The sequence below is a fragment of the Apus apus genome, chromosome 1, assembly GCF_020740795.1.
Source record: "Apus apus isolate bApuApu2 chromosome 1, bApuApu2.pri.cur, whole genome shotgun sequence".
Taxonomy (NCBI): Eukaryota; Metazoa; Chordata; class Aves; order Apodiformes; family Apodidae; genus Apus; species Apus apus.
Window position 1 is genome coordinate 139,996,906 of NC_067282.1, and position 18,315 is coordinate 140,015,220.

Below are 18,315 nucleotides of genomic sequence, written 5' to 3' on the forward strand. Positions count from 1 at the left end.
CAAGGGATGTTGCAAGACATCTTAAAGCTATTAAACCGATCTGAGAATTTCCATTCTTCCCCACTGGTCCTTAGGCACATACTTCCTTTAATTGACCTTATTTGCAATGTTTTAGATTAAAAATTTAAAAAGTGCTAGGAGGAGAAGTCTGCCCACTTCTTCCTGTAGATCTAGGTTGTGTTTCCCAAACTAGCAGTTTCAAAATGACAGTAGGAGAACTCTTTTTGCCTTTAGAAGTCACCAACGCACAGCTCCACCAAAAGCAGGGCTGCTGTTGAGTGTGTTTGAACTCCATTCCAGTCTGGGTATGCAGGAGCACATGAGACTCACAACCAGCCAGAGGAATTTTTAAAAATCCACACTGCTGCACTTTCATCAGACTTCAACATTACCAAGTGGCAGCGTTTAAAATCAGATGCATGGTTTGTTCTCAGTAGTACAGAAATCTTCCATTTCTGCTGAAATAATGCTGCTGAAACAGCCTCCCTTTCTGGGTTTCCCCTCTTCGCTCAGGAAAGACATATCCCTTCCTGCTCTGCTGCAGCCTTTGAAAGAGCCTTTCCCAGATGCCTTGCATTTGCTGTAATTATTTAACTGACCAGCCTATTCTTCAGACTCCACACAGTTCAATGACTCCCTCCAGCTATAGCAAACATGCTGCATGTGTCACTCAAACCAGGCTTTGCAAACATGGCTGGAGCACTGCAAGTTCTCAGTCCTCCTAGAAAGCTCATTTAGACTTATTTCTTAAACATTCAAGTTTTGATGATATTGTAATGGAGCATTTGAAAGATAAAGGCAAAAAGGGTGGGTTTTTTCCCACAACATTAACAGCCATAGAATTTTAAAACTCAGATGTGATTGTAGGCAAATGTGGCAAAGCTTCTATTTAATACACAGATGTATTATTAGAATTACTTACCATTAGTCTCTGATTTTTTCCCAATAGCTGATACCTGTTTGAAGAAGTAATAACCTGTTATTAACATTAAATACAGGAAAATATTGCTACTTATAACAGGAAAAAATATCAACTCCAGGGAATGAACAGATTCCCATGCACAACAGAGCTCTGCCAAACAGCAATATAAAAGTTACATGCTGCCCATGGCTTTCTGTGCCTCATTGTATGCTCTTTTATAGATAAAAAAAAGCAGGTTAGTATCAAAAGACATGTGAAGGCCTAATTCCAACTAGCTGACCATATCAAGGCACCTTCCCTTAGAAGGCTTCCCACACAGATTTTAGCCTTTTAACAAGGCACTGAAGTGTTACCTTAGAAGAAGATGGCTTTTCAACTGACTGCTTCTCCCAGAGGTTACGTTTGCCAGATACGTCTCCTGGTCTTAAATCCTGTATTTTTAAATTAACATGAGAGAACAGAAACCAATGTTAGTTCAGGTTTATTTTAATTTGCTAGAGAAAAAGTTTGAGTGCAACTTGCTTGTAAGAAAAGTTGAGAAGCATCCAGCAGTGGTGAATACTACATTGTCTCTTGGTTGTAAAGCTATTCAGAATGACACTTCACATAATCACTCCACACATATACACACTTTATGACCAAAACCAATCCTGCTGGATCTATTTAGTATTGCACAGACTGGCCATAACTTCTTATGCTAATCCTAGGGAGGGCAGTGAAAAGTTTCTGCACCATGAGCTTTTTAAAAAAGACAATTCCAAATTTTGCAGGGGAAAAAAAAAATAAATAAAAAATCAGAATTAGTATTTCTATCAGGAAGAAATTCAAAAGTAGCTTGTCTCAGTTATTTTGGATCAGAATAGAAGTATTTCATCAAAAAAAACCAACCAAAACCTGTAAAAAAAATAGCTTAGGGCTTCTAATACAACAGAAAAGAAGATGGTCTTCTGCGTTCTCAAATTTCAGGTTTCAGGATTTAACACTGTAGTCCTTCATACCCATTTGCATTTCCTTTGCATCCTTTAAAACCTTAGCATATACCAATCACTAGCCTGACAGAAAAAAAACAAAACAAAACAAAACAAAACAGGTGAGGTAAAGTAATTAAAGTGATTTGCTAACTATGAAATTCTAGGTTTCTCTTTGATTTATCCTGGTAGAAAAATTAAAATTACACATTACAGATATATATCATTCTTCATAAGCAATTATAAACGGGTTTACCTGACAACCTTAGCAAACAGACCCCCAAAGAAGAAGAATAGGAGGAGGGCAGGTTCCTTCAAGCAGAGATATTGAAAGAAGAAAGAACAATCTATTGAGAAAGAGGGAAATGAAGAGATAGGTAGAAACAGTGGGCTGAGGGGAAAACAAGATGTTAGTTTTACTTTATCTAAAAGATGCAACCTAATTTAAAAAAAATAATAATAAATTTTAAAAAGAAAAGAGAGGAAAATCTGGAGGCAGATTCTGTGCTGGTTTGCACTGGTTGTGATTAAACGCCACAAACACAATGACTACTTTTATTTTTCTACTCATGTTCATAAGGACATAATCTCCATGTAGTTACTGTTAAGGAAAATGTTACAAATTTCAAGCTGCTCTTTGGGACAAAGAGGAGTGTGAATTGAAAAAGTGTTTATCAGGCCGCACTTTTTATACAGGGCAAGTGGACTGGCAGAGAAACGCTACACAAGGATATGGGAAGAAACCAGTTCTTACATAAAATCCCTAAGTTGAATCACTAACACCATGAGTATTGATGCCCTGCCATTCTCCAATACAGACACCTACAGGTCCAGTTCCTCATCCCTATCCCTCCCTACCCCTCAATTACCTGTTTCTCCTCCTTCCCACATCCACACTGCTGCTTCCCACACTTCCAGTTTGTTACTTTGATAGCATTTTCTGCTCTGATTCTTGCTGAAGTAATGGGCATGCTGAAGGGCTATCATTAGAAATTTCATTTAGGCTTTTAAAGGACTAAGGTATTTCAGTTGAGTTTAAAAGTATACTTGGAAGATTTTTACAGGGAAGAGCCAAAGCACAAATCCAAGGTCTATGGCTAGTAATTTCTAAATTAAAAGGTGGTAAATTGATGTCCTCCTCTACCAGAGAAGAGTTTCTCTGAGCACTGCCTTTTTAAAGCATCCCTAACTAAGCTTTAAGGTGAGAACTGCCCTGTTTCATTCCCCCTTTCTTGACTACCCCGGAGTCAGCAGCCAGAGGGCGTCTGTGAGATTCCAGGAGAGGACGTACAGCATGGTACCTCTAAATCATAGAATGCCAGGTTGGAAGAACTTCAAGGATTATCTGGTCCAACCTTTCTAGGTAATGCTATAGTTTATATGAGATGGCTCTGCACCCTGTTAAGCTGAGACTTAAAACTGTCCAATGTGGGCCATCAGATGGTTGAGGAAGCACCTTCACCACCTCTGCCCCAGGAGAGAACCCACCTACTGAAGAGATGGTTGTTGCAGGTTTACTTACAGAAGGTTTCGGAGCAGGTGATTTGTTGCTCTCTGGGGTCTTGGTTAACCACTCATTGATACGACTGGAAACACCAACTTTCAGTCCAGCAGTTTCCTGCAGAATAATAAAATATAAAATATAATCAGAAGACTTTCAGAATAGCTTTTGCTATGCTTTTCACAGTTTAGATTTAAAAACAAAGCCAAGCCTGAGTTTAATATAGAGATCCTCACTGAGACTATGGCTACTTAGGAGTCATCCTGTGTACGTTAAAGATATTGTCCCTATAAACTACACAGTACGACTACCCTCTACTTTTCCTTAATGATAAATATGGGCTGACAAAATCAATTCCACCTTAGTCCTAACCCAGGAATAAATGTTAGACATACACCTGCTATTTCTGTCATAACCCCTGACTCCAAGGAAAGAAAGTATTTAGCCTAAAAGAAGGAGAGACAATAGTCTAAGTCTACGTTTTTGTTTTGTTTAACTAAAATATATTTTAAAACCATGTCATAGAGGAGTTAAATGGCCTAACATTTAACTCATTAAAATAAATCTTTAAAAGGTTAGAAAAAATCATTGAAATTTCATGGCTACCTGTAATAACTCACTTCAATCCATGGCTCAGTGTTTTGGGTATGATGAATGCTCATCGACTAACATAAAATTATAGAAAGGAAATGTCCCTTGAAGGATATAAATAAAAAAGATAAAGGTCTCCCAAATGCTTTTACGCATGATTTATAAAACATCATCATTATCTTGTCTATTTAATCCTCCTTTACCCCCTAAACGAATCTTTCCCAACAGAAATAATTTCTTTGTACTCTGCTTGAACTACTCAAATGTATTTGTCTAAGATCTCTGATGTGGCTCTGGAATGTCTCGTAGCTTAGCTCAGTATGTCACTAAATTCTTCCATTATACTCAATATTGCAGCGACACTATTTTGTTGGTTTCTGAGGAGCTCTGGATCCTTTGAGACCCTTCACCAGGAATGTTAACAGGAGCAACCAGGTTTAATCATAGGAACATAAATGGCAAGGTCAGGTACATCACATCATTCTGTATAATCACTATGCAAAATTAAACACATACCTTATTTGGTGTTCCTGTCCCAGAGGGTGATGAAAAAACATTTCCTTTCTCCCACATGCTCTTGATGTTACGAACACCCTCGGCTGGAACATGAAGGTCGGAGGCAGCAGGCTTAGCTGGTCTTAAAGCCTTTGTACCCTGCAGAAGAATTGAGGCCAGTTGGTGTTTGGCGTTGAGTGCTGGAGTTCCTGAGTGATTTGACTCTGGGGCAGTGCTGGGGAACACAGCAGCTCTCAGTGGTTCAAGTGATTATCATGCAAGGACAGAAAGGAGCACCCAGCTCAAGAGATTTCACTGAGACTCTTCTTTTGATTTGCAGTTGCACCCTTGACCAGCTATGAAAACTGCAATCACTTTGATTTTTGCATTTGTTGCATATCTAAAGGTCACGGCAAACCACAGCTCTGCGCACAACTGCTCCAAGGCTTTAATTTGTCCTCTTTCAAGTCTCAGCACCTGAATCCTGTAAACATGGCTCTTTCAGGGACACAGCTGAGGAAATCCTTATGCAGAGGCAAGGAAGAAAGGCTGCTCTGTCATTCAGCATACTCTGCCCCATCTGATCCAGACAACCTCACAACACAGGATTCTAGGGGTACATTTCAGCAATTATATTTGGAATGAGGTGGATTTTTTAAAGAGTAGAGAATTGGGGTTTATTTGGCAGTGTGTTTTTTTGCATGGTTACTAAAAAACCTGGACCAAACTACTCCTGTTCCTTCTTTTCAAAATTATTGTATGTTTTCCATAACACAGATTTGAGGAGAATGAGAACCTGTATGAGCTGCGGCTTTGCCTCTCTAGTTGCAACAGAAGTTATATTTGGCAATTTTTGGAAAAATCTCAAATTTGGCAAAGGAATAATTTCAGGTCAGATAGGAGCTGTATATAGCTGCGGAGCTGCACTGCCTGCCCCTTGCCTTAGAGTTATGCTTTTCACTATCTAAATGGAGCATAAAGGTTCAGGACCTTAGCACAGCTCAACTGAAAATATAAACTGGTGGGTGGGCTGGTCCAGTGTTTATGGGCTAACAAACCCTGACTTCACCATTACACAAATTTCTTACGATGGAGCTGTAGCTCCAATCCATCCACTCTCTTTAAGGAGTTTAACATCAAACGTCCCAGTCAAATTAAAGCCCTTGGTCACTCTTCAGTGATTATATCTCATCCAAAAAGGGCGCAGAGTGAAGCAGGAGGACAGAAACTATTTGCTCCTATTTTGATGGCATGGGAGCCATGCTGATATTCATCTCTAATGGAGGGATTTGAGCTACCTTCAGCTTGACATAGGTGCTGGAGGCAAGCCCAAGCCTTCAGCACTGTCATGCATGTGCTTTTTGCATCAGGAACTGACTCTCAGTATAAAACTCTCCAGCAGTGACAAGCTGCGTAACAGAAAGGTTAAATGGGCAGCAGTCACAGAAAAACGCCTTTATTAATTGATCTTTAATTACTATAAGTTAAAGGATAACAAATCATACCAAATTAATACCTCAATGGAATATCATGCTTAGATGCTACATGTGAACAAGAGGAGAAGAAAAAAATCGAGCAGGGAATGAAGAGGTTCTAGACCTTAATCACAGCTATCAAGATAATATCCCTTTTTATACTATACCATTACACTTAGCAACCCACTTCAATTGGCCTGCAATATTAAGCAGTAGCCTTCTAATTGCCTGTACTCACTGATTGATAAAAGCAGCTAAAAAACCCAAAACCAAACACCCCACCCCCAAAAAAACCCCAACAAACCACCTATTTTTCTGGCTTCAAGGCACATTGTTAGCCACTAGTTATAAATATCACCTGGGTTAAAATTCTGCATTTTATTTTTATTCTATTTTTCCTTTGTTACTACTTAACTCCCAGTTCATGAAGGTGTCTTTCTTTGCCAAGGAATTTCACTCTGAAGTGGCAGCCAGCAACACAGGCCCAGTTCCTGGCTCTCCTAAATAAGCTGCTAAGTCAGCTTTGCTCAGGGTAACTATCAGCTCTCTGCTAATAGTACTCTCATCAACCTAGGAAAGGACGCAACTGTCACTCAACAGATGCTGACTGACTTCTTCAACAGTTACTTCAAGCTTAAAAAGCAGAGAAAATTGTAGCACTGAAAGGAAGATTCAAATCTGAAGTTTGACCAGCTATGAAAAGTTTGTTTAGGTACGTATCTAGATGTTGGTTATAGGTGTACCACAAGCATTTCATTCTTGAAGGTGCATTTTAAAAAAGTTTGTGATGAAAACCCCCTGCAAATCTTCAACAGTAAAACACAGGTTAATTGAAGTCCCAAAAGCCATTAGTAACTAGAGCCATCATGACCTGGAATTAACTTACCTCAATTGCACTAGTATATTGTTCAAGTCTACTGTCAATCTTTGAGACAACTGCTGTTGTGTGGGTGGGTTTCATACCACTGTGGAAAGTAGAAAAAAGCATGATAGAAATTATTAATCCCTCCCTTTAATCACTGCTGTTTTGAACAAACCTACTGTTTTATTGCTTTACCTCTTCTGAGCGGATTTGTTCAAAAATTCTGCTCGTTCCTCTATCTAGAAAAGAGAGAAACGAGCTGTAAGTTTAAACGTAATAAAAAAGCCTGTACTTAGCCAGGCTAAAATGTAATTTTAAATGTCAAAAAGTCAATCTGATAGACATGCATTCCAACAGAAATCACCACAGACAGGTTTTATAGCTAGGAGTCTCTTATGCTACAGGTTCATAAGGGTGGATATATTTTCTGCATTAATATTTGCATCCTCCATATTTCTTCAGTGCCTCATTTGTAAGCAGAGAGTAAGTCACCAATACAGAAAGGAGAAAAGGGAAGAAGCTTTATCATATGAAAGGGGTTGATACTCACAAAATCTATGTCAAATTTCCTCATATCTTTCACATAAGAGCAAGTATGTATCTCTTGAGACAGACTGCAATTTTAATAAAGTTTTTCAGAGTTGAGACATCAGACTATGACAGGTTGGGAGCTCAGCCACACACTCTATTTCATGCATGTTTTTGCAAGACAATGACAATTTAATTTGAGCTCCAAAAAACCAATCAGACTGTACTCTGCTCATGTTCAGAAGGGTCACTGCTGAGTCAATATCTACCAGCTGTTATTATACAAACTGGTATCTTACATTTCATCGTTATTTTATACTCTGTGTGTAGGAAAATACTGTAATGTTTTCAAGCAAAAGGAATCATAAAGGTTTTGTAAGACTTATGCCATATCTCTCTATAATTTGAAAACAAGTCAATCCATCCCTGAATAAAGTTTTAAATAATTTCAGGGCAGGGGGGAAGTCTATTTGCATTCTGTGTCAAGAAATACTTTCATCAGCTTCCTCATATCTCTTCCCCATTGCATTGTTCCACTTTTGTCCCAGGCTTTACAGTTTCACTTAAGAGTAAAATATACACAAGCAGCTCTGGGGGATAGAAATCACTATTAATCAGCCTGGCTGGGTTCCTGGGGATTCCCTGGTCTCAGTAAAGGCTGTCCATTTTCAAGTTACTTGAACAGTGAGTGCTCCAGCATTCATGCCTTTAAACTAAGGCAATGACAGCCATTCCTTTAAATGGTTCTCCCCGGTGGCCTTGACATCCTGGCTGTAGCAGCTGCTGTCCCATCAAAGGGCACGCATGTTTTATTGCTCAAGCCCATACAAGCAAAAACTCAGGCAGTTCACTTCAGTGCAGAATTTGCCAATCTCACTGGAGGAACTCCAGCTAGATCAATCCAGCTCAAAGGCACCTCTAAAGCTCTAAAAGAATAGGTATACAATTTACAGAGTAATTTACATTGGCAGTTTTAGTTGCCAATATATGATCTCAATACAGTCCGGATGGGCTTCGCTCGGCTGTGTACCAGCTATTTCAACCCACTGCTGTCACAAGGTGGCAGCAACACACCAGGCAGCAGCTGAAGAGCCACGCACACCCCGCCTTCCTCTGCCAGCCCGAACAGTTCACGACTTAGTTTCACCCAGAGAAAACAGTTGGTATTGCCATAAAACAAGTAAGTAAATTATCTGATTGAAAGTGACTAATCATATCTACGATGGTAAATCAAAACATGTCACCTCTCCTCAATTATGGTACAGTTGGAAAAGTTTCCCACAATGTTGATTTCTGGGTTATAACCAGCAAGGCTTCAAAATGTTGAGTCATACCGACAAGAGACAGTGGGTTTTTTCATGCTCTGCATGAACAGACAATTCCCTAACCGTATCAGTGACATCCCAGCTGGCAGCAAGGACAAAGGCTAAATATGGACTAGCCCAAAGAACCAGGACTCAAGGTACAGATCTAGTAATTCCTTTACAGAATCTTCTAGTTCAGATGAACTGAGATTCCACTTGAAATCTTAAAACAGGGACAAATCTTAAAAGGCATGTAAAAGATGCTAAAAGAAGACTCTTTATAGTCTTCCAGTGCTTAGGAAGGAGAGATGTTTCTACACAGCAGGAAAACCTGGCAGCAGTAGACACTGGTGTAAAAGGGGTATAGGTTGAGGGGAGCGCAGATGTGGAAGTGGAGATGGGTATCATGAGAAGAGTATAGGGACATTGCCTGGTTGTGTAGGGACAAGGTTAGGAAGGCCAAGGTGCAGCTGGAGCTGAAATTGGCAAGGTATGTAAAGAAAAACAAGAAGGGCTTCCAGAAAAGGAAGCTTAAGGAAAGCATACCCTGCCTGATGAGCAACAGGGGTGAACTAGTAACAACAGACAAGAAGGATGAGATGGAAGACATGCTAGAAAGCAGCCCTGTGGAAAAAGACCTGGGGGTACTAGTGGATCAAAAGACGGACATAAGCCAAAAATGTGCAAATGCAGACCAGAAGGCCAACAGATTCCTGGGCTGCATCAAAAGTGTGGCCAGCAGATTGCGAGAGGTAATTCTGCCTCTTTACTCTGCCCTGGTGAGACCTCACCTGGAGTACTGCGTCCAGCTCTGGAGCCCCCAACAGGAGGACATGGACCTGTTGGAGCATGTCCAGAAGAGGGCAACAAAATTATCAGAGGGCTGGAGCACCTCTCTTATGAAGGCAGGCTGAGGGAGTTGGAGTTGGGTTGTTCAGCCTGAAGAAGAGATTACAGAAAGACCTTATAGCGATTTTCCAATACGTGAAAAGAGCCTATAAGAAGGCTGAGGAAGACCTGTTCACAAGGGCATGTAATGACAGGACAAGGGGTAATGGTTTTAAGCTAGGAAAGGGTAGATTTAGGTTGGACATGGGGATATTCTTTACCTCCTGGATCAGTTCTCAGAGTACCTGTCGTGGCATCAGGAATAAGTCAGGGATTTTTCTGAAGTGGAGAGTGAGGAAGCAAGCAAAACAGTAATTTTAACAGGAAAGCAGAGTTAGGAAGAAACCCTGAGAGCTGAACATGGTCCAGTTCCTAAGGAAGCACATGCCTGTTGAGGATATGTAACATATTTTCTGCACATTTATATGAGAATTTGTTGTCGAGCATCTTCCTCAAAACACAGTATGCATGGAACAGAACCATACATTGAATACACTTAGAGCAAATACACCAGGAAACGTGTATTCAACATAAATGCCAAATACATTTAGAGAGCACAGCAACATTTAAAGGTCATTTATCCACGGCACACCACACAAACACCATGCAAATAATTTTAAATGTTGGCACATACAGTAAACAGTATTACAAAATAGATCTGTAAGAGAAATAGGAAAAGCAAGGTGGTTAGCACAAAATGCAAGATATTTCCTGAATTTGAGGCCAGGAAATAAGAATAAACTTTTTGCTGCATTAATTCTAACAGGGTCCTGTTAAATAGCTTGAACTAGGTTTTGTCACCATGGAATTCTTTCCAAACCCTCTGACACAGAACACACACACACACACACTCTGAAACCTCAGCATGCCAGCCTCTAATTAAATCACAACCAGAGAGAAAAAAACACAGCATCTCGGGCTGCATCTCTCCCACCTGAACCTAGTTGCTTGAAAGTTACACATTTGGTCAAAATTACTTATTGTGATTCCTTATATAGTTAGTGGAGAGGCAGAGGAGCTCACCTTACCCTAGGAAAGGTAGAATTGCTTGTCCATTGAGAGTGGTTCTCAATCTATTAACTACCAAAGAAGCTTAAATTAGGCAGCAAGATACTTTGATGGACACCTACCCTTCTGCTGGTAAAGTCTGATGAATCGAATGGAAATAAATCAAAACCATGTAGTCTCACATCTGATTTAGGGCCTGATTCAATGGGCTCAACACATACAAGTGACAAGGAATAAATTAAGCAAGAAGTTTTATGGAGATAAATGTATTCATTTATCCAAATTCAGTATCATATCGACATTTATTTGCTGATTGTGGAAGAAATGTGTTGCCTGTTAAAAATGCAGTTAAAATGTAGGTATAGAAGTGCACTGTCTTCCATCTGTACATTCTCCAAGATCAGAAACAGAATGGAAGAGGAATGAGTTAACACACAATTTGAGCCAATTGCTTGGGAAACAAAAAGCATCTAGATATTCCCAGTAAAACTCTTTCATACAAATGTATTAAGTGATTCTTGGAAACTTTAAAATATATATTAGATATTATGAGACAGAAAGTGTTGTAAAATGGGTCAAGGAAGAAGGGGAATAAGAAATTAATGCAGAAAACAGAAATTCCTGTATTATATTTTTGCCTTATAACCAACAGGTGGAAGAACCTAGTGGAAATCCAGGTGTAGTCCATGGGAGTAAAGTGGCTTCTTCTTACCCTCTCTGAGGCCTCATGCACACTTTTGCTTCATTAAGCTCAGTGAGGCTTTCTCCTGCTGTCAGCAGCATCTGTGCATAGTGCATCCATTTACTGCAGTTTACCTACCACACTAAAGTGCTGCCATCAGCATGGAAGATGGGGGAAAAACAAGTGTCAAAACCTGTTCTTACCACTATCTTTTCTCTGCTGCAAGAGTAGCTCATCTAGGAAGAACTGATTCTGTGGAGCCTAATTCTTTTCACTGCTGCAGCTGTTAGGTATTCAGAGCAATTATGAGATAAGACAAGACAGGAAAGAAAACAAAAATCTTAAGCCCCAAAAAGTCCTATCTTCTGGTTTAGCTGTCAGCATTGCCTTGCAGAGAGTGCAGGCTGTCACATCAGCCTGTGATTCCCAGGAGACATTTTCTGCAAAGACATGAAGCTATCCCAGGCTCCCTGCCTCCTGCCATTGCTTTCTCCCCTCAATGTCTAACAGCTTTTGCATTTCTGTAGTGGTGGAGCTCAGTCCCAAAAGGAGACCTGGTATTGAAATAACCTGTTCTCTCCTGATTAACCTAGAGAATAGCTACACAAGATGTCAATGACACTCCTCCCCAAAGAAAACATGAGGAATTAACTTGTCTAAAAGGTCAAAATGGACAAAGATTATGCAGGAAATCATCTACTGCAGCACATTTGTGTGAACTAAACTCAGGAAAGCATGAGCTAGAGTGAGGTGGGAAAGCAGGAGAGGTTGTTCCAGTCTTTGTCCTTATTGAAAACAAGCAAACAAACCAAGATAGAGAGCAGAGGCTGAACAGAGGTTTGGTACTGCTGATACTGCCTACAGAGACTCCACTAGCCCTGAAAAATCCATGGTGCTTCTGTCCCTGAGCTAGTGATGAACTTGGCCTGTATTTACTTTGCATGCTTCCTCTGCATTGTCCCCTCAGAAAGGACCAGCCCTGGTGCTGTCACTTGGAGGACTCCAAGCTGCAGTAGTAGTTCTTCTGAAGTATTCTCTCAGGTTTCAGGAAAATACTGTATTTAGTGGTTTAAACAACTGGAGTTGTCAACATTGTGTAGGCTATTATATATTAGAGGCCAGGCTAGATATTCACAATATTTCTTTCTAAATATAAGCATGTATGTATATTATGTCTGTGTTTGTATAAATACATTTATATTTCTGCATTCATGAGGCATGTAATATATGGATATGAACTGCATATCTTGGTCTCTCAATTCTGAGTCTGCATTTCATGCTAGACCATGCCCTGCCTGATCGATAAATGCAGTGACCATAAGCTGGTTATATACCACACTCATTTCAGTTTATCTCCCTTCTTTCCTTTCGTCTTGTAGTTCACTTGGTAAACAGCATCTCCTACTTTCTTCATCTAAATCACTCCCAGGAACTTTTTCTTCCCAAAATCTTATCCCATCAAGAAGGATGAGGAAGGAAAAAAAGGTGTTTTGCCAGATTGTGATCTAGAAGTCAGAATGTGCACATGTATCATTGGGTACTTTAATAGTGAACCTCCCTTTTTTCATTATTAATTCAAATTGCCCACCAGCAATTGTGCATTTAAGGTTCTCACATGACTCATTACACATCTAACTAGATTATACTTTAATCAAGAGAGAAAATATGTGCCACATGCTTTATAACTCAAAAGAGGCATAACAGCCAGTAAGAAAGCAGAGTATCAGTCAGGTTAGACCAGCCTGAGAAGTCTGTGCATATGAAAGGCAACAAAATACACTGTCTTCTAAAAACTGGAGTTTGATATCAAATTTGACATCAGGTTATTAAAATGAAATTATTCTCTCCTCAGCTATTGACCACACAAGGCCAAGAAACAGTTTAGGGTGTGAAGTTCAACAGCATTACATGTCTACTTGGGCCACCCACAGACACCAAGCTGGAGTATGTACAGTATCACCAATTTCTCAGAGAGAGAAACAGAGAAAGAAATAAGTGTGTACAGAGTTGCACGTATCAGTTTTTGTAACAATCGGCTTCTACCTAACAAGCCATAAAACTCAGCAGCACTTAGAATAATTAAAAAATTGGACCTTCGACACTTAAAGACATTTGGAAGATTTCAGCTTTCCTTTAAAAATACACTTAATGTAATAGTGTAGCATCAGTCCAAAAGTTCTCTGAAAGCTATTAACCTCCTGCCAAATCCAGTATTTTTTCCCACTCTCCCCAAAATTATGATCTGTATCATTCTCTTATGTGTTTTCAAGTCTAATTTCCTCCCTCTGAATCATTTGTGAACTAAAGTTCCAAATGTATGTCATAAAGGCATTTCAATAAACAGAAAGAAGAAAATGAAGCCCTCCCAGGAGGGCTGGGAAGAAGCTTTACGTTTGTAGTGTCTGTTATTGACACAGTCTTCTGCAACTGACATGGCAAGACCAAGTTTATCTAGAAAGAGCAAGTAATGAAGCTTGCCAATCTTCGTTTTGAGCTGTATGAATTCTGTCCTTGTATTTCAGGTTCAGATGTGTCTGAGAAGTCAAAGGCAAGTTCAGTCACACCCTGTATTTGCCAGAACTGGACCCAAAACAGTACAGGGCTGAAGCTCCAGACTGCTTCAAAGTATAGCTCTCTGTGAGTGGAAATATAATTTTGACCAAGTGCAGTTTGTCAGTCAACAAGTACAGTTCTTAATCCCACAGAGATACACTTCATGGTCCAGTGAGCATTTATCTGATAACCTGGTTCTTCTCTCTCCTAAGGCTCATTAAGGGACGTTTTGTAACAAGTATTTTGGATCCTTAAATTACTGATGTCACAAAATGGGAAAAGGAAAAGACAGTTGAAAACGATTAATAGATCTGTAGTTTGAGCTTGAGCTGAGAAAGCAACTGGAGGAATTATCAAAACAAAGTTCCAAATAATTTCAGTGGGGCAGGATTCCTCTTCCATGCTGAAGAGCCACTTAATTAATTTGTCTGACTTCCCATATAATATAGGCCACAGAAGACCACTTAGAAACTCCTGCAGCAACAGAATGTTTTGGGTTTTTTTCCATGTTATGTAAGAAATTAAATCCAGCCCAGCACTTCTAGATATTATTTTTAGGGGGATTAGACATAAGCTAGAACTCCCATATGGGGCAGTTTCAATTAATGATGATTATACTGAATATGCTTCAAGAGAAAGTTAACTGGCAAGGAATAAAGTAATTGTGGATGCAGAAGGAGAGAGAGAACACCTGTAATCTTCATCTATTCCAGTTCACACACAAAAAAATAATACAACTCTAAGTAATACAAAGTAATACAACTCTAAGTTTCCGAAATAATCTTCTCTTGAAGGTGAAGATCCTTTTTTGAACATTTTTATTCAACAAGAACAGGTAACTCCCAGTCTAGAGTCTATTTTTAGAAAGGATCTCTAATTTTCAGTCATCCCAATAAATGAAGTCTTTCAGCGAAAGGTTTCAGGCTAAGGTCTATTTCAGAGCATTGTTCCAGATTTGATTTCAAGTATTTCCACACTCCTTTGGTGTTCGGCTGTTGGATTGGACTGAAACCACCACTGCTTTTTATGCACTGTATAGATGTGAGTGGGGAGGTTACCTTGAGGGATGAACCTTTAGGACTGAAGCATTTAAATGGCTTCTTGTCTTCAGATACACCATCTTCTGGCATTTTTTGACGTTTTTCAGCAGCTTCAGCCCTTCTCCTTTCAATTTCTTCCTTCATCCTCCTCTTTTCCTCCTTAAAAGAATATTAATGGTCACTTATTCTTTCAGAAACTACACCAACATTACAGCGCTTTGCAGTTCTGCCAACATTCACCAAACTTTGTAAGAACAGATTTTTGTGTCAGTCAAAAAAAGTTCAGTGATCCATCTGAAATCCAGCAAAGTTGGATCTGTTGCTAATCCATCACAGTGCTAATGAAGCAGGGAAGTCATCTAGACCATGCTGCTTTATCGTCTACTCGCAGTGAGGTCACCAGATTTATTGCCATATAGTGCCTCTTAAAGACAGAAAAAAAGCACATTTATAAAAACACACTAATTCAGTTTTTCTGTATCCTCATGTATTACCTTTGAGTGTTCCCCATCCATCTACTTTGGCACTTGTGCCAATGTTAATAGTTCACAAGGAAAAATCAATAGGTGTCGAAAAAAACGTTAAGACTAAAAGCTTACTATTTTCACTCCAAAGAGATAACATGAATTTTTACTTCATAAACCAGAAGCCCTCAAAGCACAACCCTTGTGAGCACTGGTCAGCAAGGTCTGACCAGCAAAGTACTATGCAATCTCAGCATTGAGTTCTACTGTGAAGAGCTCAGTATTATAAAGCAATTGGCATTCTGCTGCCAAACACTATTATTATCTTCCATTTGTTTTCCAAACAACCGAGATTCCTAAATTATGCACCAGAGATTTGGAAATCCTCTTCATAGTGTCCCTTTGCAGAGGAAGTATAAGCAAACAGCTGTTCCTGGGTACTCAGTATTTAAACAGACAAGAATATCTTCATAATGAGATCTAGCCCATTGTAACTATATATAACATTTGCACTCCAGCTCATACGCAGTAGATGAATTCTGACCTGCACTTTGTAATTCAATTTCTGTAATGTCAAAAAGACAGTTCAAATAAATTAAGAACTGTGGCTATAACACTGCCCCCAACATTTTGCATCCCCGCAAAGGTAAGAAATCTGCAGCTATGGCAGATGACATCCTAACTCATGAAGACATTTATTAGAGTCCTGTCTTTCCTGAAGCTACAACTGTAACGTTTCCTTCTACCCTGGATGACTGCGTGTTTTACCCTGTCTCCTCACTGGAGCATCGATATGATGTGGTCACTTGATATCAAATAAAGCATACCTGCAGTTAAATCTGAAGGTTAGAAAAAGGAGTGATTTTAATGCTGGGCAGCTGACTTGAAATCAAGGTCTGTTGACAGACCACCTCCTGGCAGACACTATGAAACAGTGGTTCCCAGAAGAGCACATAACCCAGAGGGCCCAAATAAAGGGCGCAGTTGGAAGCAAAGTCACAAGAGCAATTTCCCACACAGGATTATCAGATCCAAGAAAAAACATCATATTTTGGCCTGTATGTTTGGGTTTGGTCTTGCCTTCCCTGTTCCATGCTCCTTCCTCACCTATAAGCCAGTCTCCCGTGGCCTCATTCTGCCCTTTTGTTTAATACAGAAATCAACCTCCAGTCCCACCAGCTTTTTTACCTAAAAGTGTCTGTACAGACACTGCTGTAAAGAGTTTTTAACTCTTACAAGGCCAGTGGAAGTAAAGTAGTAACAACAAGAGAATAATGGAGAGGGGAAAAAAAAAAAAAAAAGTGGAAAAAAAAAAGTCCAGGACTACGTATTTTATACTTACCTCCTCTCTGGCTTTTCTCTCAGCTTCCTCCTGCTTCTTCTTCTGCTCCTCTTCCTCCAGGATTTTCCGGCGCTCCTCCCGCCTTTTCTTCAGTTCATCCAGCTCTGCCGCTGCCTCCTGCTGCTTCTCCTTCAGCTTCTCAAGCTCCTCATTCTCACTCTTTGCAGTCCCTTTCAAACTGGAGCGGCTGGGAAAGAAATTAAAGGGAAGGTGATGTACCAGGGGTTTTCCCTTCCTGGCCAGAGCCACCTGCTGCCATGCACTCACCAGTAACATGAGAGCCTGCGTATTGCCTTATAAGACCTTTTGCTCCTTGCAAACTATGACACACCCCAAACATTTTCATCAGAAGTTAGTAGGCTGGGATAGTTCTAGGAGCACTTCTCCCATCTGCTGCCAGCAAGGAAGGAGTCTCTCATGCAGTTATGTGCACAGGACCTGCACCACCCTGCCTGAGAACTCAGGACACCTCCATTTTAAAGAGACTTCGGTAACTGAGCTTGAAATATTTAACATCTCATGTAACTTCAGCAAGAGGTATCATATCTCATCAGCATCTATAGTATACAGAAAATTGTTATGGTTTCACACCTCTGCTTCGCAGTGTGTGTGCAGAGGAAACACTTCCCAAAGCATATCATACTTCATACAGAAAACAAAGCATAACTAATTCTTTTCTGTTGATCTTAAATGAGATGCATTACATACAAAAAACCTCATAGCAAAAATATTACTCAATGTTCTATGTAATAAAAGATGCAGTAATCCTTTGCTTTTAAAAGCAAGTCTTTTTTTAAAACTCTCTAAAAAAAAAGGCATATCTGAGGACAGAACAAACCACTTGGGGAAAACAGAAGGAGACAAGAGAGGGGAGAAAATCTTCAACACTGTTTTAAAAACTTAAAAAGGTTCCTATATCCCATCTGTAACACCAGTAACTTTAATTCTCCCAGCCTGTAGTAACAGAAAGGTTCATCAGATCTTTTGCTGAAATTTTCCAGGGAAAGTATGACTTTTTATTAAGAAACTGGAAATGATTTAATAATGGCATATTTCCACAGGAGAAAACCAGAAGTTTTCCAACCAGCTGTAACATATGAGACAGAAAAGAGAAAATAGAAATTAAAAAAAAGAACAACCCTCAGAAAAACTCCAAATAATTTGCATAGGTGAAGTGCACACTTTCAACAGAGACAGATAGCATCACCTAGATAAACAATTACCACACACCAGTGTTTAGACAAATGTCTGCTCCCTGAGTGTGTTTAATACTCCTGCTGACAAGAAGGGAGGTAGTAAAGATATATCAGTGTGTTATTCATTCACAAGAGACAGAAAAGGAATGTATTTATGGACTTAATGTAAAAAAACCTTTCTGCTCTGTTTTGTTGGCATTTAAAAAAAGATGAATATTAACTTCAGTAATGCAGCTAGAGCATTGCAGAGTATAATACCACAAGACAGTACTAATCAAGCATTCCAACAATAACTATAACTAATTACATTAGAGATGACAATATGAGGAACAAACATATACATTTGCAATCTGGTGAATCACACCCAGTCCTGCAAACATGCTCTTCATTCAGATAAATGCCTCATCTAGATGGAATTTTCAATATAAAACAGGCTGTAGGACCAGAGAATTGTCTATGCTTTCAATAACACAACAGAATATATTAACAGAGAGTC

At 39.6% G+C, this 18,315-nt stretch overlaps 1 protein-coding gene across 10 annotated transcripts in view; it reads right to left on the reverse strand.

Annotated features, from left to right (window-relative positions):
- The window catches only part of CALD1 (caldesmon 1), a 252,893-nt gene that overhangs the window by 2,413 nt on the left and 232,165 nt on the right, over positions 1 to 18,315 (reverse strand). For 9 of the 10 annotated variants that reach the window (XM_051613482.1, XM_051613490.1, XM_051613518.1 and 6 more), the window contains 8 exons: positions 16,624 to 16,810; positions 14,836 to 14,976; positions 7,010 to 7,053; positions 6,839 to 6,917; positions 4,499 to 4,636; positions 3,413 to 3,508; positions 1,276 to 1,353; positions 923 to 956 (listed from right to left, as the gene is read on the reverse strand). In XM_051613482.1, coding sequence (XP_051469442.1) covers positions 923 to 956; positions 1,276 to 1,353; positions 3,413 to 3,508; positions 4,499 to 4,636; positions 6,839 to 6,917; positions 7,010 to 7,053; positions 14,836 to 14,976; positions 16,624 to 16,810 — 797 coding nt within the window. Of the gene's footprint in view, positions 1 to 922; positions 957 to 1,275; positions 1,354 to 2,146; positions 2,238 to 3,412; positions 3,509 to 4,498; positions 4,637 to 6,838; positions 6,918 to 7,009; positions 7,054 to 14,835; positions 14,977 to 16,623; positions 16,811 to 18,315 lie in introns of those variants that run through there. The other variant, XR_007888905.1, reaches the window with a different exon arrangement.